Source organism: Eurytemora carolleeae, unplaced genomic scaffold (assembly GCF_000591075.1).
Source record: "Eurytemora carolleeae unplaced genomic scaffold, Eaff_2.0 scaffold1001, whole genome shotgun sequence".
NCBI lineage: Eukaryota > Metazoa > Arthropoda > Copepoda > Calanoida > Temoridae > Eurytemora > Eurytemora carolleeae.
In genome coordinates, this window is record NW_019396889.1 from 44,839 (window position 1) to 61,590 (window position 16,752).

Genomic DNA, 16,752 nt, shown 5'->3' on the forward strand with positions numbered 1-16,752 from the left:
TTTTTGCGGATCCGGATCCAGGAAACCAAAATCTTGCGGATCCAACGGATCCGGATCCTAAGGACTGGTTATAAGGGTGCCGGTGCATATATCACATTAATATGCAGAAAATATTATATTCAATATTTACGAATATCTAGTGCATCAAGATTAAAAATAAAGGACATTTTTTTTCGTAGAGTTTGATTTGAAATATCTTTTCTTTGTTGTTTATTTTTCGACATTTTTTATTCTTTTTTATTTGGCCTTTCTGTTTTCTTTTTAAGAAATCTTTTCTTTTGGCTCCTTTGTCCCAACAATGGAAACTAGAACTGATTAGAATTCTTTACATATTTCTCAAATCTAGGTTTATAAATATTTAACGTTGGTACAGTTTTTATATCACAGGGTAAATCATTCCATGGAAAAAAAAACTCTTTGGCGGAAGAAATGTTTAAGAATATCAGTTCTACAAAATTTTGCACTAAGTAAAAGAGGATTTTCTGTCATTCTTAAAATTCTATTGGATGTATCTGCTAACATTAAAAACCAAGTACATTTATTAACATTATTAACACCATGAATAATTTTATAGGTTACAATTAAATCATAGCGTAGTCTTCGACTTTCAATGGATTGTAAATTGAATAATTAGACGAAGAACCAGTGAGTTCTGAAACAATTGAAACCGCCCTGCACCGCACTTTTTCAATTTAAACAAAATCATAAATGGGTCTCACTGTATGTGTTCACTATATTATATGTTCAGATATAGATGTGTTCACTATATTATATGTTCAGATATAGATGTGTTCACTATATTATATGTTCAGATATAATGTGAATTGTCCGGCAGCCGGAGGAGAAAAGAAGATCAAGTAGAGAACCTAAACCTAAGTTTAACGGAGGAAGAGACGGAGAATGGTTAATCTCTCCTAAATATCAAACCAAGTCGGAGAAACAAACCAGTCCTAGCTCTAAACCTAGTCCCCGCTCTGCTATTGTATCCCCCAAGAGAACAGGACGGAAAGGAAGATCAGGGTCCGGCTCCAGGTCCCCTAGATCAGCGCTGGGTAGATCAACCAGGTCGAGACGGAGCAGTGGATCTCCGATAACTGCGGTGGGACGCTCTCCACGAGGATCTGCTCACGAGAACGGAAAACTAAATCACCCGGACGAATCTGAAAGTGAAAGTGAGGAAGAAAACTTGAAAAGAGTCGAATCTCCGCCGTTTTATCCCTCCGCCGCTCACCACGTTCGATTCTCACCCTCCGTCAAGAATGGGTCTCCCTTTGGACGAAAAACTAGGAGTGGCCGCCGAGGGATGAGTTCCTATCTGCAGAGCCTGCCATCTGAAGACGAGCAGAGCGAGTTCAATCGTTTATATACTCGGGATCTGAGGAAACGGCAGGCGAGGAAACTAAGTGAAGAAGGCGCTGATGAGGAAGAACCCTACTCAAGGTCAAGGATTTTATATTTTAAAGCATACCCCCCCCCCANGGGGGGGGGGCTAATCCCGTAATTTTTTTATTTTTTACAATTCAGCATTATACGCTGAACATATCGTACCAGAAAAAGTTCTCTATGGAAATTCGGAAAATCAACTTAGACTTCCGAGGAATTTTTGTGGGGATCCAAAGGCACCATTTTTTCCTTTTTTTTAATGAATGCTTTTGAAAATAATTGTTTTAAGGAGATAATCAGTGGACTTTTGCTTTAAAAGAACAAAAAATAGGGGAATATAGTCCCCCCGCCCCCCCCCCTCAATATTTAAAATTAATAATAAAATATCATCTTGAAAAAGTATTTTTTTAATTAAAATATAACCTTGACCCTCCAGAAGAAGGAAAGGACGGGTCAGCTTGGCGGAAACATACGACGAAAATACGGAAGAGGATACTCCAGTCCGGAGCCGTATGAAACCCAGAGCTAGAGCTATTGCCTCCGAAGGTTCGGAGGAAGAAGAGGAGGAGGAGGAGGAGGAGGAAGAAGGAGCGGAGGCAGAACCAACTCCCCGGAGAAGTACTCGGAGAGTTAGTGAGTCTCAAAGTGAACCGGAAGCTCATCCGGCTAAACCTAGGTCAGCTACATACAGGGGTCACAAAATAAAATGGAATGCTACAACAACATTTTCAAGTTCCAAAACATAAACGAGAAAATGTTTAAAGGGGAGGGTACACTTCCCATTTGAATACATTTTGGACTCCTCTCTTCATTTTTTCAGGAATCTGAAAGAAATTTTGCATATGGGCATAATTTGTGTTTGTTTTTAGTAAAATAAAAAAGAAATATGGAAAAAAATATTTTTTCCCTCTTTTTCCACATTTTTCCATGTTTTTTAAACCTTTTCACCAAAAAGTCTGAGTCAAATACCAGCTAGGTGCTTTAAACACCTGCTTGTTAGTCAAGAATCGCATTACTAACATCAGAACGAAGTTTAAGGTTTTTCAGATTATGTGATTGATTGAGCATCTGCTTAAATGATGCATTGATTGACTGATAAAATATTTCCCACCAACTTTTTATTTTGTTTTTCAAAAAAAATCCAATGAAGGCAGGTGTTTAAAAAGTTCTTTATTTGTCGATGAAAACTGAATTCATGAATCTAGAAAATGTGAAAACTATTAACAAACTGGGAAAATATGATAAAATATGTTTTTAAATGAATTTCTTCAGTTAATTACATCATTGTTTATAAAAGTAGTTACTTACCTTTACTACTGAAGTGGTGGGGGAGAGGTTCAGGTAAATGGTGGAAAGTAAAGAGAAATATTAAATATAGCTTGATTGATTGAGCGATTGAATAAATTATTGATTGATTGACTGGATTGAAAATCCCCCCTTTTTTATTTTGTTTTAAAAATATATAATCCAATTAAGGCAAAAAAAATTGAATTTTTGTTGAAAAATTAATTTATGAATCGAGAAAATCTGAAATATGGAAAAATATGGAAAAATATGGAAAAATGTGGAAAAAGGGGAAAAAATGAGGGAAAAGGGATCTGAAAAACCTTAAACTTTTTTCTGATGTTAGTAATGAGATTCTTTACTATCAAGCAGGTGTTTAAAGCACCCAGCTGGTATTTGACTCAGACTTTTTGGTGAAAAAGCTTTAAAAAACATGGAAAAATGTGGGAAAAGGGGGAAAAAATATTTTTTTCCAATTTTTTTTTTTTGTTTACTTAAAACAAACACAAATGATATCCATATGCAAAATATCATTCAGATTCTTAGAAAAATGAATCCATGAATCCAGAAAATCTGAAAACATTATCAAAGTGGGAAAATATGATAAAATAAGGGGAACATAGGGGGAAAATAGGGGGAAAAAGGATCTGAAAAACCTTAAACTTCGTTCTGATGTTAGTAATGAGATTCTTGACTAACAAGCAGGTGTTTAAAGCACCTAGCTGGTATTTTATTCAGACTTTTTGGTGAAAAAGCTTTAAAAACATGGAAAAATGTGGAAAAAGAGGGAAAAAATATTTTTTTTTTATATTTTTTTTATTTTACTTAAAACAAACACAAATGATGCCCATATGCAAAATTTCATTCAGATTCCTGAAAAAATGAAGACAGGAGTCCAAAATATATTCAAATGGGAAAAGTGTACCCTCCCCTTTAAACATTTTTTGTTTCAAATCTTTCTAAACATGATAAATATGGACAACATGTCGTTCATCCAAATAATTCAATATTTTTTCAAATCTTATGGTAACGGGGGTTCATGGTTTACAAACCTAATAGACATCATTCCACATCTTGGTTTTTTAAACACGTTGTTAAGCTCAAGAAATATTCTCATATCTTTTATTGATTGTTTTTGAATTAAAGCTAAATTAAATAAAACCTAGAAGATTGCTGGAGACATAATATAGATTGAGATCGTCTTTGTATTCCATTTAAAGAGACTGTAGACCCTCCAATAATAGAGTGGCATATCCGATTCACACCGGTACCCAAAATAAACTTTGAGTAAGGAAGATATCCTCACTTTACTAGATAAAGTGTTCTTTGTCTCTGAGTTGTATAAAACCAGAAACCAATTTTACAGGAAACCACAGTCAAAATTTATCAATTTTCAGGTAGTAAAATAACTATTACTCTTTAATCGACGATCAGACAAAGGTTACAAATAGGTACAGGTATCGTTATGAATGCCACTCTATTAAGGGAGGGTTAACTTGTACCGGAACTGGAAGACTTTCTAGCTCGTCCACAATATAATCTATTCATCTATATAATAAAACACGACATTCGTGTATATATAAGTAGCGTATAGCCGGTCAAACGGCTGGACCGATTGGGCTGAATTTTTTTGTGGACACTCAGGGGTTGCCAGGGTGTGTTAAAGACTAAATAAAATTCGGCATTATTTTTTTCCAATTTTTGTTTATTTATTGAAAAAAAATGTTTTCAAAATTTATATATATATATATAAAAAGTATATCTTAATTTAGATTAAAATTACGTTTCTAGTTCTTAAATACTGTAAATAATTGTAAATAATTGTTGATGGGAGATGTCTGTCTTTTATTCCGGGATTATTGCTTCTTTTTAAACTTATAAATATTTTTTAAATATAAAAATTGGTCTTCAAGAATATATAAAGTTCTAGAGAAATCCTAATTTTAATTGAAACTAATTTTCTTGACGTTTTATGCATTCTTAGTTGTATAATGGGTTGTTGGGTGCTTGAAAACTTGAAAAAAATTATACGTGACATTTTTTGACTGTATAGAACGTTTTCCACATGTCAATTCCGCAAACTGTTCTATTACCAGCAAGTGTAATGTCCGATTCACAGTGGTTCCTTTTAAACCTTCATTTAGTTAATAATAAGAAAGATATCGTAATTTTTCCATGTAAAATTTTAACACATTCCCTCACTGTCTCTGCTGTATAAATCCACACGTCACATTTACAGAGGAACAACGTTATCCTTGATCAGACAAAGAACTTTTGTGAATAGGACACGCCACTTGATAAATGCAGGGTCACTTCAAATTACACACACAGTCCTTTAATGATACATTTTAGAACTCGAGGACGGGTTAAGAAAGGAGAACCTGAGAGTGAAGAAAATGAGCCCCTTGCCTCTAGGAAGAAAAGCCTCAGGGCTAAGAAGGAGAAGATTGAGGATAATACCGAGGATGAGGATGAGGCCGATCCAACCGTGACGGAGGCCGCTGTTCGGAAAGGACGACCACGTCGTAGGCCGGCGGATGATGCAGATGCAGACACAGAGTCTGGAGCTGAGAAGGTTGACGAGGTTGAGACGGAGGACTCGGACGAGTTTGAGGAAGAGCAGGAGGAGGGGACCCGGAGAACATCAAGACGAACCCGGGCTCCAGTTAAGAGGTTTAATTACGGAGATGCTCCGGTGGAACAAACCAGAGGGAGTTCTAAACTGATGAACATGGATAAATATTGTTCTGAGGATGAGTTCAATGGCTGCGCTAGTCCTAAAAAGAAGAAATATAGTCTTCGACAGAAAAGAGCGAACACGACCAGATATCAGGATGAATTCCCAGCCAATGATGATAAAAACTCAAAGGATCAAGGTTTGATCCGGAGAAGTGCAATGGGACGAGAGAACGGTTTCAGCTCCAGGTCTAGAAACGACCGTAGCCGAGGACGAGGTGGACGATCTAGACGACAGAGAACGGGAGAGTCCAGCAGCTCCGCGTCCTGTAGTAGCAGCAGTGATGAGGAAGCCTTTGATCGCCGTAAAACTAAACGAATGCTGATCGAACGAGAGAAGCTCCGACCCCTGAATATGACCAAGAAGGATGTAACAAAATCTGTATTTAAGGAGAGAGCTAAGGTTGGTTCATCCCTAGCTGACGTTCAACCCATGGAGATGGATATGGGCGTAACCTTTGATAGTATTGGTGGGATGAAGGAGTATGTGAACTCCTTGAAGGAGATGGTTATGTTTCCTCTTCTCTACCCTGAGCTGTTTAATCAGTTTAAAATAGTTCCTCCCCGCGGAGTGCTATTCTACGGACCCCCTGGAACTGGGAAAACCTTGCTAGCTCGAGCTCTAGCCTGCGAGTGCTCTACGGAGAATAGAAAGGTTGCGTTCTTCATGAGAAAGGGAGCGGATTGTTTATCAAAGTGGATCGGAGAATCTGAGAGACAGTTGAGATTACTCTTTGATCAGGCGTATCAGATGCGTCCTTCGATCATATTCTTTGACGAGATCGATGGTTTAGCTCCAGTTCGATCCTCGAGACAAGATCAGATTCATAGTAGTATAGTCTCCACATTGCTAGCTCTCATGGACGGGTTGGATAACCGAGGAGATATTATTGTGATCGGAGCAACCAATAGGATTGAAAACATTGATCCGGCCCTGAGGCGTCCTGGCCGGTTTGATCGAGAGCTCCGGTTCTCCCTTCCTACCCGGAGCACTAGGAAAGAGATACTCAAACTCCACACCAAGGATTGGAATCCACCAATCAGTCCTCAACTCATGAATTTCCTGGCCTCCAAGACTCTGGGTTACTGCGGAGCTGACATCAAGGGACTATGTGCCGAATCTGCGCTCAACGCTCTACGACGACGATATCCCCAGGTGTATGAGTCCAGTCAGAAACTACAAATAGATTTGAACCAGATTGTGGTTCTCCGGGAGGATTTTGATAAAGCTCTGAGAAAAATAGTTCCGTCCACGCACAGGGTTGAGGATAAAATCCTTTCTCCTCTCCCTCGTCACATGAAAACCCTACTCGAACCAACCTATCTAAACATTGTAGCAAACATCAAGAGAATATTCCCCCACTCGGGTATGGGGAAAGGAGCACTGATTCCCCCGACTCTGACTCATAGACCACGTCTTATGATTGTAGGGTCTGAAGGCCAAGGTCAGACTACGTATATTGGTCCTGCTCTGCTTCATTTTATGGAGAAGTTTCCCTGCCAGAAGTTAGATATCCCTGCTCTCTTCTCCAACTCTGCTCGAACCCCGGAGGAGGCATGTAATCAGATTATTCACTCTGCCAGACGAACCATGCCTGGAATACTTTATATACCGCATCTTTGCCTTCTCTGGGATACTATCTCGGAGACGGTTCGTGCAACCCTGACAACCCTTCTCACAGATATTCCTCCCACAGCTCCTCTTCTTATCCTGGCAGTCTCGAACCGACCCTACTCCACCCTGCCCCCGGAGCTGCAGGGTATGTTCCTTCCCTACTACAGGGAGGTGTACAAGCTGGAGAACCCGGGAGAGAATGAGCGAAGAGAATATTTCCGTCCTCTGATTGTATCTTGCTCCGCTCTGCCTCCTAAACCTGCTCCGATACCGGAACCTGTTGAGTCTCTTCCTGTTCTAGCGGAACCAGAGTGCAGGAAACTAACAGCTAGGTAAAATTTATTATTAAAACATTTTCCAAAAATTAAAAAAAAACTTTTTTCGAACTCAAAAAATAAAACTTTTATAATTAAATGTTCGTGTTATATTTTTGAACATAACTAACTTTATACTTGAAGTCGTGAATCAAGCGACCCACTGATAGGGACATTATATATATCCACTGATAGGGACATTATATATATCCACAAATAGGGAGTTCTACATCATACAGTATCTTGCAAAGTGCAAGGCTATAAATTTTGATTTTCGGGACATGAACACAAACTTTCGAAAACTTAATTTTAGTAAAAAATATTATAAGGTTAATACAAAAATGTGTTAAGTACATGCTTAAAATACTGGTTTGACGGAAATGCTTGTATATTGTTCAATATGAAATGGAACTAGAACGGATTTTAATTTGAAATATTTGTTGTAAGAGAGGAGAAACGTCTGTTGAAGAAGGAAGAACACTTGCTGAGGGAACTGAGGATATTCCTCAGGGATATCTGGGCAAAGATCAACAGAGAGTCAAAGTTCTTCATGTTCAGGTGATTGATTGATTGATTGATAAATTAATCGATTGCTTGAAGGTTTAATATGTTAGAAAGTAATATTATGATTTTACTTTAAATAGTGTTAGATTTAATGTTTAGAAAGTTAGAAGGGATGATACTTTTTTCATTTGAGTGAGGGTGCTTGCTTGATAGATTGATTAATTGATTTAATGTTTAAGTATTTGAATATGAATAGGATTATGGAGATTTTATTTGAAATATCTGTTGAGTGATTGATTGGTTGATTTATTGATTGATAAATAGATTGAAAGATTGATTGTTTAATTGATTGATTGATTATGTTAGAGTCCCCGTAAACACAGATGAAGTGGACGACTACCTGCACTACGTGAGGAACCCGATGGACTTTGAAAAGATGCACATCAAGCTTGACGACGGGGATTATAAATGTGCTCAGGTGGAAATCTAATTTTATTAAAGGGACTGTCAACTTTTTTTCAATTAACTCTCCAGTTTTCCATTGAGCCTCCAGTTTAATAAACAAATGTTTGATTTGCTATGGTACCTTTTGAATCTTTATTTGTATTACTCTGAGGAAAATTCTCTAATGAGAAACTATAAATATTCAGACTAGTTTCTTAAATTATGGTCAGACAAAGGTCCTTGAGAAACTGACGTGCTAACTCTTTAAATTTGGGTCTTTTCAAATCACGCAGACGGTCCCTTTAAAATCTATCAAATCAGATAAAAAGTAAAAAATGTTTGAAAATAAATACAAAATATCTTGATTTTGGTGTTAAAGAAATTAACCTTCTTTAAACCCAAGATGGACTTGTTATAGTTCAAATACTCGTATCGAGTCTATTTAATCAAATACTCGTATCGAGTCTATTTAATCAAATACTCGTATCGAGTCTATTTAATCAAATAAGAAAAAAAACCTAAATCACAGAAAAGATTAAGTTAATGTAAATAAAGAGAAGTCATTTTATAACAACTTCTCTTTTTACCTGTAAACTAGAAATTTGAAAAATGCTTGTCAAATCATTTTTAATAAAAATTTGTCTTCATTGTATTAATATAAACGCCGACTGTCGCAAGTATAAATTAATTAGTATATTTTAATTTTAGGATTTCTTGAATGATATTGATCTAATCGCGAGTAATGCGACAGCGTACAATTGTGATCTAGCATACGAGACTAACAGAATCATTTGTCACAGGTTCCATTTTATTTTCTTATTTAACAATTCTGGCTTTCTTGTGGTTTAACAAAATAATCTTGATATCTTTTATCATATGTGAGGAGTTAATCTTGATATCTTTTATCATATGTGAGGAGTTAATCTTGAATCTTTTATCATATGTGAGGAGTTAATCTTGAATCTTTTATTGAAGAGTTAATCTTGAATCTTTTATCATATGTGGGGAGTTAATCTTGATATCTTTTATCATATGTGAGGAGTTAATCTTGAATCTTTTATCATATGTGAGGAGTTAATCTTGAATCTTTTATTATATGTGAAGAGTTAATCTTGAATCTTTTATCATATGTGAGGAGTTGATCTTGAATCTTTTATCATATGTGGGGAGTTAATCTTGAATCTTTTATCATATGTGAGGAGTTAACCTTGAATCTTTTATCATATGTGAGGAGTTAATCTTGAATCTTTTATCATGTGTGAGGAGTTAATCTTGAATCTCTTATCATGTGTGGGGAGTTAATCTTGATTTCTTTTATCATATGTGAGGAGTTAATCTTGATATCTTTTATCATGTGTGAGGAGTTAATCTTGAATCTTTTATCATATGTGAGGAGTTAATCTTGAATCTTTTATCATATGTGAGGAGTTAATCTTGAATCTTTATCATATGTGAGGATTTAATCTTGATATCTTTTATCATGTGTGGGGAGTTAATCTTGAATCTTTTATCATATGTGGGGAGTTAATCTTGAATCTTTTATCATATGTGAGGAGTTAATCTTGATATCTTTTATCATGTGTGGGGAGTTAATCTTGATATGTTTTATCATATGTGGGGAGTTGAATTAATGCTTGATCCTTCAATAAAAGGTTTCACTGTATGGTCGGACCACCACGGGATATCAAAGAGGAATTAAGTTAATCCGTTGGTCTGCATAAGATGTTATCATTACTTAATCCTGAGATTTACAACTCAAAAGTTTTTAATTTTAAGTTATCTTTAATCATCTATTCTTTAAACATCGGCACAAAGTACTCCAGCCGTCAAGAAAAAAATCTTGTGAAATTTAAGAAATTCTAGCCAATTCTTTACTATTTTTTGGTGTAGCAATCCGCAAGGATATTTTGAAAAAGTAAATTGTCAATTTTTCATGTTTAAATTCGATGCATGGGGAAAGGTTTAAAAGATTCCTTTGTGTATTTTTAATTGAACTAGACAGATTTTTTTTATTATTTCTAGAGCGCGTGCGCTTCAAGATTTTGCCTACGCGTTGGTGAAGTCTGAGATGGACACCGACTTCGAGGATGAGTGCAAGGAGATAGTTGAGAGGAGAACCAAGGCAGGGGTTCATCTAGGATTCATTAACAAATAACATCATTTAACATTTGAAAAATTGTCCACAAATAGAATCTGACTCACTAAAATTGTCTACAAATAGAATCTAAATCCAATAAATGGTCCTGAAATAGAATCTTAATTTAATAAATGGTCCTCAAATAGTATCAAACTCTATAAAATTTCCATAAATAGAATCTAACTCTATAAAATTGTCCATAAATAGTATCTAAATCCATAAAATTGTCCATAATATAATTTTACTTCATAAAATTGTCCATAAATAGTATCTAACTCCATAATATTTTCCACTAACAGCATCTAAATTCAGAAAATCTGTAACAAATAATATATCGGACCAGAAAATCTAAATCCATTAATTTTCCTAAATTAGTATCTAAATCCATTTTGCCATAAATGGTATCTAAGTCTAATTCCATAAAACGTGGCATAAAGTTAAATCTCTAGATGAACACCTTAACCAAGGTCACTTCCAAGCTCAAGAAGATGGACAAGGAGAACCCAGAGCTGGTTCCTTCTCCCAGTAAAATGCAGGTAATGGTGGGCTTTCATCAGGGTTAAAATAACTCCCAAAAGATTTAAGTTTCTGGTTGTTGGTTTTAGGGTTTCAAGTGTTTTTTTTTCAAATACCAACTCTGGTTTTGATTTCACTCTTCAATTAGAGTTTTGGGTTTTGCAGCTTCAGATTTTGTCGGATTTTATTTGAAGAAAAAAAAATTTTAATCCTGAAATATATTTTATTTTCACTATTTTGTGAAACAGACAGAGAAACAGAGATACTTTTTTATCTAGGATATGATGGCTATAGTATCTACGCGATGCGAGATCTGTAAGAGTAGAGAAGATGACAGCAATATGCTGCTCTGTGACGGCTGTGATCATGGTTATCATACATACTGCACCAAACCAACCATCACAGAGGTTCCAGAGGGAGACTGGTTCTGTGTTAAGTAAGATTTTAAGATTAATTAAACCTTTATAGTATTAAAGAGAGGAACAACTTAGCGGAATGTGTAATGTATATTTAAGAATTTTAAAATGAAAAAATTTGCATTAATTGACAAAAATGTCCAGTGTCCATTGTCCACCTATTTTACAATTATATTGCAATAAATATTAAAATTATGCAATATTTTTACTTCTAACGAAAAAGATTGGGAATAACCCATTTGTGCAATTACTTCTTTGTAAAAATGAATTGTGTGTTAAGATGTTTGGATGCTGGGTTGGATAAAACCCATGACCTGGACCTGGAGACTGGAGAGACCCCTAGTGAAGGAGGGTCCGGAGGAGCCAGGAAGAAAAAACGTCGACGCAACAAGTGGGCGTCTGGTGTTGCTAGATCCGGGAGGAAAAAGGTTGCCAAGAAGAAGATTTTCGAGTCGGACGAAGAGAAGAAGGAGAAGGAAGAGAAAGAGGAGGAGGAGGAGGAGGATGGAAAGGATGAAGAGAATGATGAACCCATGGAGGAGGAAGGGGTCGAGGAGGAAGGGGTCGAGGAGAAAGGAGAGAAGGAGAAGGGTTCAAAAATTGATCTGGATTCAAGCTCAATTAATCTTGTGAAGAAACTGGTGAGATTATATTTATATTTCTCTGTTTCTTTACATTCATAACTCCTTGCAACTGTGTATTTCTCTGTTTCTTTACATTCATAACTCCTTGCAACTATATGTATTAATCTGGTTCCTTATATTCATAACTCCTTGCAGCTGTGTATTTCTTTGCTAAATGCTTAAATAGGCCATTAAAAGACTGTACTTCCTTGAACTCGTCATATTTTATGAGTTTTAGGTGGACTTTACAGTCTCATCCTTTGTGGGTAACCCTGTAATACAAAAATTTCTTCCCCTCCCGCATTCATTGGGATAGTGGCATGTAGTGAAAATACCTACATTTCAAACAATTTTGGGGGGATTTTTTCTTTAAAACTGATAGAAAATGATGACGGTCAAACAAAATTTATTTACGATAGGCGCGGTTCGTGTATATCCTATGTAATTTATAAGCCCATCTCTTTCAAATTTCGCGCATTTCTGGGCAAAAATGTCACTTTTGATGCCATTTTATTTGATACTAAAGTAATTTGAATCTTGAACTGGGGGTTTGGACTTCTTGTGAGTTGTTACTTTTTATATTTTAATCTACAAATCAAACCTTTGATCCCAATTTGTGTATTAAGACTGTTGATGTAAGCCCTGTAACCGGAGAAGAACTTGAACCTGTAGCTCTAGCACCGGTCCGAGAAGAGACTCCCAGCCAACCTACCGGAGTCAGGATAGACGGAAACAAGCTGATGGCTGTACACAACGAGGTGGTCAGGGTCACAGAAGGGTTTACTGTTGAGAAGCTTGAGAGAACCTATGCTATACTTGCCAAGGTAGAATTTAAAATTATCGTGGATTTTCGGAGTCTTATAAAAAATCCACAATTTGTGTTTTTCTCTCGGAAATCAAAAAATTATCATAATTATAATTTAATTATTATTTTCCAAACTTTAAAGTTTTCAATGCAAAGTTTCTCGTCTCGTGATTTAAGATTATCGTAAATGTTGTTTCTGCAAAGAGTGTAGTGGCCACCATATCAAAAAGAAATTGAAATAGTCAAATAAATATAAATTTTATCATGTATTTTTCTAAATCTAGGTGGTTCGATTGTATAAAACTCAGTTCGACCGAACGAATCTACCGACTGACCTGCAAGCTGAACTGGACGGGATTAAACAACAGGATCGACTCTCCGAGCACACTAACAGGATCAGGAGATAAATCCTTAATCCTAATCAAGTTTTGTACAAAATGAAGAAATTGCGCATTTTTATGTAAATCATCTGTCTGCTGGCTATATCATCATAAAGTGTGGGGTTTCTTTTTCTAAAATCTTCAAAAAGCGGAATTCAATCGTTTAATTTTAAAATCTCAAATCGGTTTCGCAATTTTAGCTTTTATTTAATATTTGGCAGCTTTTGTTATTAAATTAGTTAAGTAAGAAAAAATCTTTAAATCATGAAAATTATCATTCTGCTTCTACTGCCACTGTGGGTTTTTAAATCTATCGAAAATTGTAGAATATTTGTTGAGCTGACATGTTCTTTCGCTTTCACTGCCAATATAATATATCAAGTATTATCAGTCGTTCAGCTTTAAATTCTTAATTTTATGAATTAATAATTGAAAAAAGTGACAAAAAAGACATTTTTTACAGGGTGAGAACATTTTATCTGTGTGATAATATTAAAATAAAATAGCGTTGAAAATAATCAAAAATCCCCCCCTGTACACCTATTTAGTTTTGAGTTTATATACTCCATTTTAACCAGTATCCAGTATTCTGTAATCTCTATTCATTTCAGATAAGATGCCGAAGGGAGACAAGTTCCAACCCGGAGAGCTGGTGTTCGCGAAGGTGAAGGGGTATCCTCCATGGCCGGCTAGAATTACGGGCATGTCATCGAAAGATAGGTATTCAGGGGATAAGAAGTGATTGTAAATGTAGAGCGCTAGATATCGATATCCAATGTGGGCACTTATAAATTAGAGAATCAATGCTTGATCCCTCGATTGAAGTTATCCCTGCAGGATACTGGTTACTATGCGGATTATAAATAAAAGGTCTAATTATTCTGCAGATTAACCTTAGCATTAATATACCCTATATACCCTATATACCCTATATACCCTATATACCCTATATACCCTATATACCCTATATACCCTATATATTGAAGGTATCCCTGCAGGATACCGGTTACTATGCGGATTATAAATAAAAGGTCTGATTATTCTGCAGATTAACCTTAGCCTTAATATACCCTATATACCCTATATATTACAATCTAGATCAGGCATTAGCATTAATATACCCTATATAACCTATATATTACAATCTCAATAACTGACGTGGGTCAACCCAGACCGAAATATATTTTTAATAAAATCTTGAACACCTACTTCATTAACTCTCTGAGGTTTGGTCGATCATCAACAAATCTTAAAAGTTTTTAGTTTAGGGGATAAAAAAATATATAAAATATAGAACTGTTAAAACGCAAATTGTGAAATTTAGCTAAAATGAATAAATGTAAATGCTCTATATTGTGAACTCCTTCTTGTAGGTATAAGATCTATTTCTACGGAACATATGAGACTGCTAGCCTGAAGAATGAAGATATTTGGAGATATTCTCAAGAAATCAAAGAGAAATTCGCTCCAAAGGAACACAATCATTTCAATATTATTTAGAAAACACTTCAGATACTTTTACCGGGGTCAATGCGCCGAAAATTAGGGAAAATTATAAATAGTGATAAAGAACTTTCAAGTCAATCTCTCTTTTTCATTTTCCTCCTCCTTTACTTATAATTTTTAATGCTAAAGAATGTCGTCACTTGTGTCCAAGGAGTATGAAATAGAAGGGAGATACAACTAACGCGGCCCGCCCTACCGTATGATTAGACATGCTTTGCAGACGGTACTCCATTTATATAAGAAATATTTGTCTGATGTACAATTACCGCATATTCTGAATATTTCTTAAACAAATGGAGTACCCGTCTGCTAAGCATGTACAATCATATGGAAGGGCGGGCCGCGTCAGTTGTTTCTCCCTTCTATTTCATACTCCTTGCTTGTGTAGTTTCTGATTTTGAATGAAAAAAAGAACACATACTTTTGCTAATTTCTTTTATAAAAATTAAAAAGTTCTACTTTTTAAATCAAATATCAAACAATCCCTTTAATGATGTTCGCTGCGGATAGAACATGAAGAGGAAAGGATATCCGGAAGGATTGGATCAGATTGAGAATACTCCGGAAATAGCTGCTGTAGATGTAAGTAGTTAGGTTTAGATCTTTAATCCATGTCCGTTGGTTGGTTGGTAGGTTGGTTTGCTGATTGGTTGGTTGATTGGATATCACATGTTCAGTAAATTGATATTATTTTGTGTTCAGAAATTTTAATGATTTCGAATTGTTCAAGTTTTTCTGTATATTGAAAATGTTAAAATGAATTTTATCCTTTCTTTCCTCTTTTTTTCATAATTTTTCTTCATGTTATTAACTTTTATTAATTGTATTAATGTAGAATGGATGTTCATGATGATTTATGATGATCTGAACTTATTATAATTATAACTCGCTATTTAGGATGATATAAACTTCGAGGATCTGAACACTACAGTTGAAGCATCAATGGTTGAATCTCCTCTACCTCCTTCTAGTAAAAAGAAGGTTGAGGTAGGATTAGTAGATGAGAACTATTTTCAGAACTCAAGATCTGTTTATGTTTATGTGGTGTTGATTCTCAGGACTCCTATTGGAGTATAATATATATATATATAAATATAATATATATTTTTGCATTATCCTTAACTTTTTATAACTAATAATTTTTTCGTTTTTCTAGAAGCCTGTAGCTAAACAAGAAACTCCTAAACCAGAAATAGGAAAATCCACCAAACCAGAGATGAGTAAATCCGCCAAAATCGAAACTTCCAAATCTTCCAAGGTTTCCACACCCAAAGAACCTGCTAAACCTGAGACTAAACCTGGAAAACGAAAAGCAGTGGACGGAGCAGGAGACTCTAAACCTAAAGCTGACTCTGACACTCCAAAGACGGCCAAGAAGGCCAAGATAGACGAGGAGCCGGTCGACGAATCGGCTGAGAAGACCAGTCGAAGCGGACGAGTTATCAAGCCTAAACGGTTTGGAACGGATATCAGTACGCCGACAAGGAACACAGATACAGATAGTGACGTAAGTTATAGCTTGGTTAATAATTTATCCTTATTTTAGTTGAAAACTTGAAATTTACATTTAAATCTTAGTTTTTAAAGGGAGTTACCGGCTATGTAAGGTAGTTGAACCGAGTATGCAGTGTTGTGGAAAACTTCTTTCGGATTCATTTGAGACATATTAAACTTTTTAAAGATCTGTAAATCCTGAGTTTGAGCGTAAATTCGACGTTCAAAACTCCTACTTACGTTTTCAAAGTAGGAGTTTGTTTTGAACGTCGAATTTGAGCTCAAACTCAGGATTTACAGATCTTTAAAAAGTTTAATATGTCTCAAATGAATCCGAAAGAAGTTTTCCGCAACACTGCATACTCAGTTCAACTACCTTACATAGCCGGTCACTCCCTTTAATGTTTTTTTTTCAGAGTCAAGGTGAGGGAGAAAAGAAGCTGAGAAAACCACCCACTAAAAAGGTTTGAATTATTTTTAGTAAAATGAATATCATTTTTTGGGGGGAGGGGCGGGGGGGTCAACATCGATGTGGACTAAAAGAGACAACAGATGTTATTGCATGTGATTTAGACCATCTATGTCAGAAGCGGCA

The 16,752-nt window shown here is 35.6% G+C and overlaps 2 protein-coding genes across 9 annotated transcripts in view; both read left to right on the forward strand.

Moving 5' to 3' along the window:
* The first annotated feature begins 824 nt into the window (after positions 1–824).
* Positions 825–13,769, forward strand: LOC111709811 (ATPase family AAA domain-containing protein 2). The gene is made up of 12 exons (XM_023483724.1): positions 825–1,440; positions 1,820–2,059; positions 5,020–7,350; positions 7,780–7,890; positions 8,203–8,314; positions 8,989–9,080; positions 10,303–10,402; positions 10,885–10,953; positions 11,212–11,369; positions 11,630–11,990; positions 12,599–12,796; positions 13,062–13,769. Exons 1-12 carry the CDS (start codon positions 1,304–1,306, stop codon positions 13,182–13,184), a joined length of 4,032 nt encoding a protein of 1,343 aa, XP_023339492.1. The 5' UTR covers positions 825–1,303; the 3' UTR covers positions 13,185–13,769.
* Positions 13,769–16,752, forward strand: part of LOC111709812 (PC4 and SFRS1-interacting protein) — a 31,236-nt gene continuing 28,252 nt past the window's right edge. For all 8 annotated transcript variants that reach the window (XR_002766941.1, XR_002766942.1, XR_002766944.1 and 5 more), the window contains exons 1-6: positions 13,769–13,877; positions 14,531–14,630; positions 15,174–15,245; positions 15,561–15,650; positions 15,820–16,170; positions 16,574–16,621. Coding sequence is in view for 1 of the 8 variants with exons in the window: in XM_023483725.1 (XP_023339493.1) it covers positions 13,774–13,877; positions 14,531–14,630; positions 15,174–15,245; positions 15,561–15,650; positions 15,820–16,170; positions 16,574–16,621 (765 nt within the window). In the remaining 7 variants the exon portion in view is untranslated. The remainder of the gene's footprint in view (positions 13,878–14,530; positions 14,631–15,173; positions 15,246–15,560; positions 15,651–15,819; positions 16,171–16,573; positions 16,622–16,752) is intronic.

Bases quoted from the DNA above. Each gene is read 5' to 3' on its own strand.
- LOC111709811 (XM_023483724.1), top strand. From the start codon at position 1,304: ATGAGTTCCTATCTGCAGAGCCTGCCATCTGAAGACGAGCAGAGCGAG. The intron at 11,370-11,629 runs GTAAGATTTTAA...TTGTGTGTTAAG, and splicing joins GGAGACTGGTTCTGTGTTAA to ATGTTTGGATGCTGGGTTGG. The intron at 11,991-12,598 runs GTGAGATTATAT...TTGTGTATTAAG, and splicing joins TTAATCTTGTGAAGAAACTG to ACTGTTGATGTAAGCCCTGT.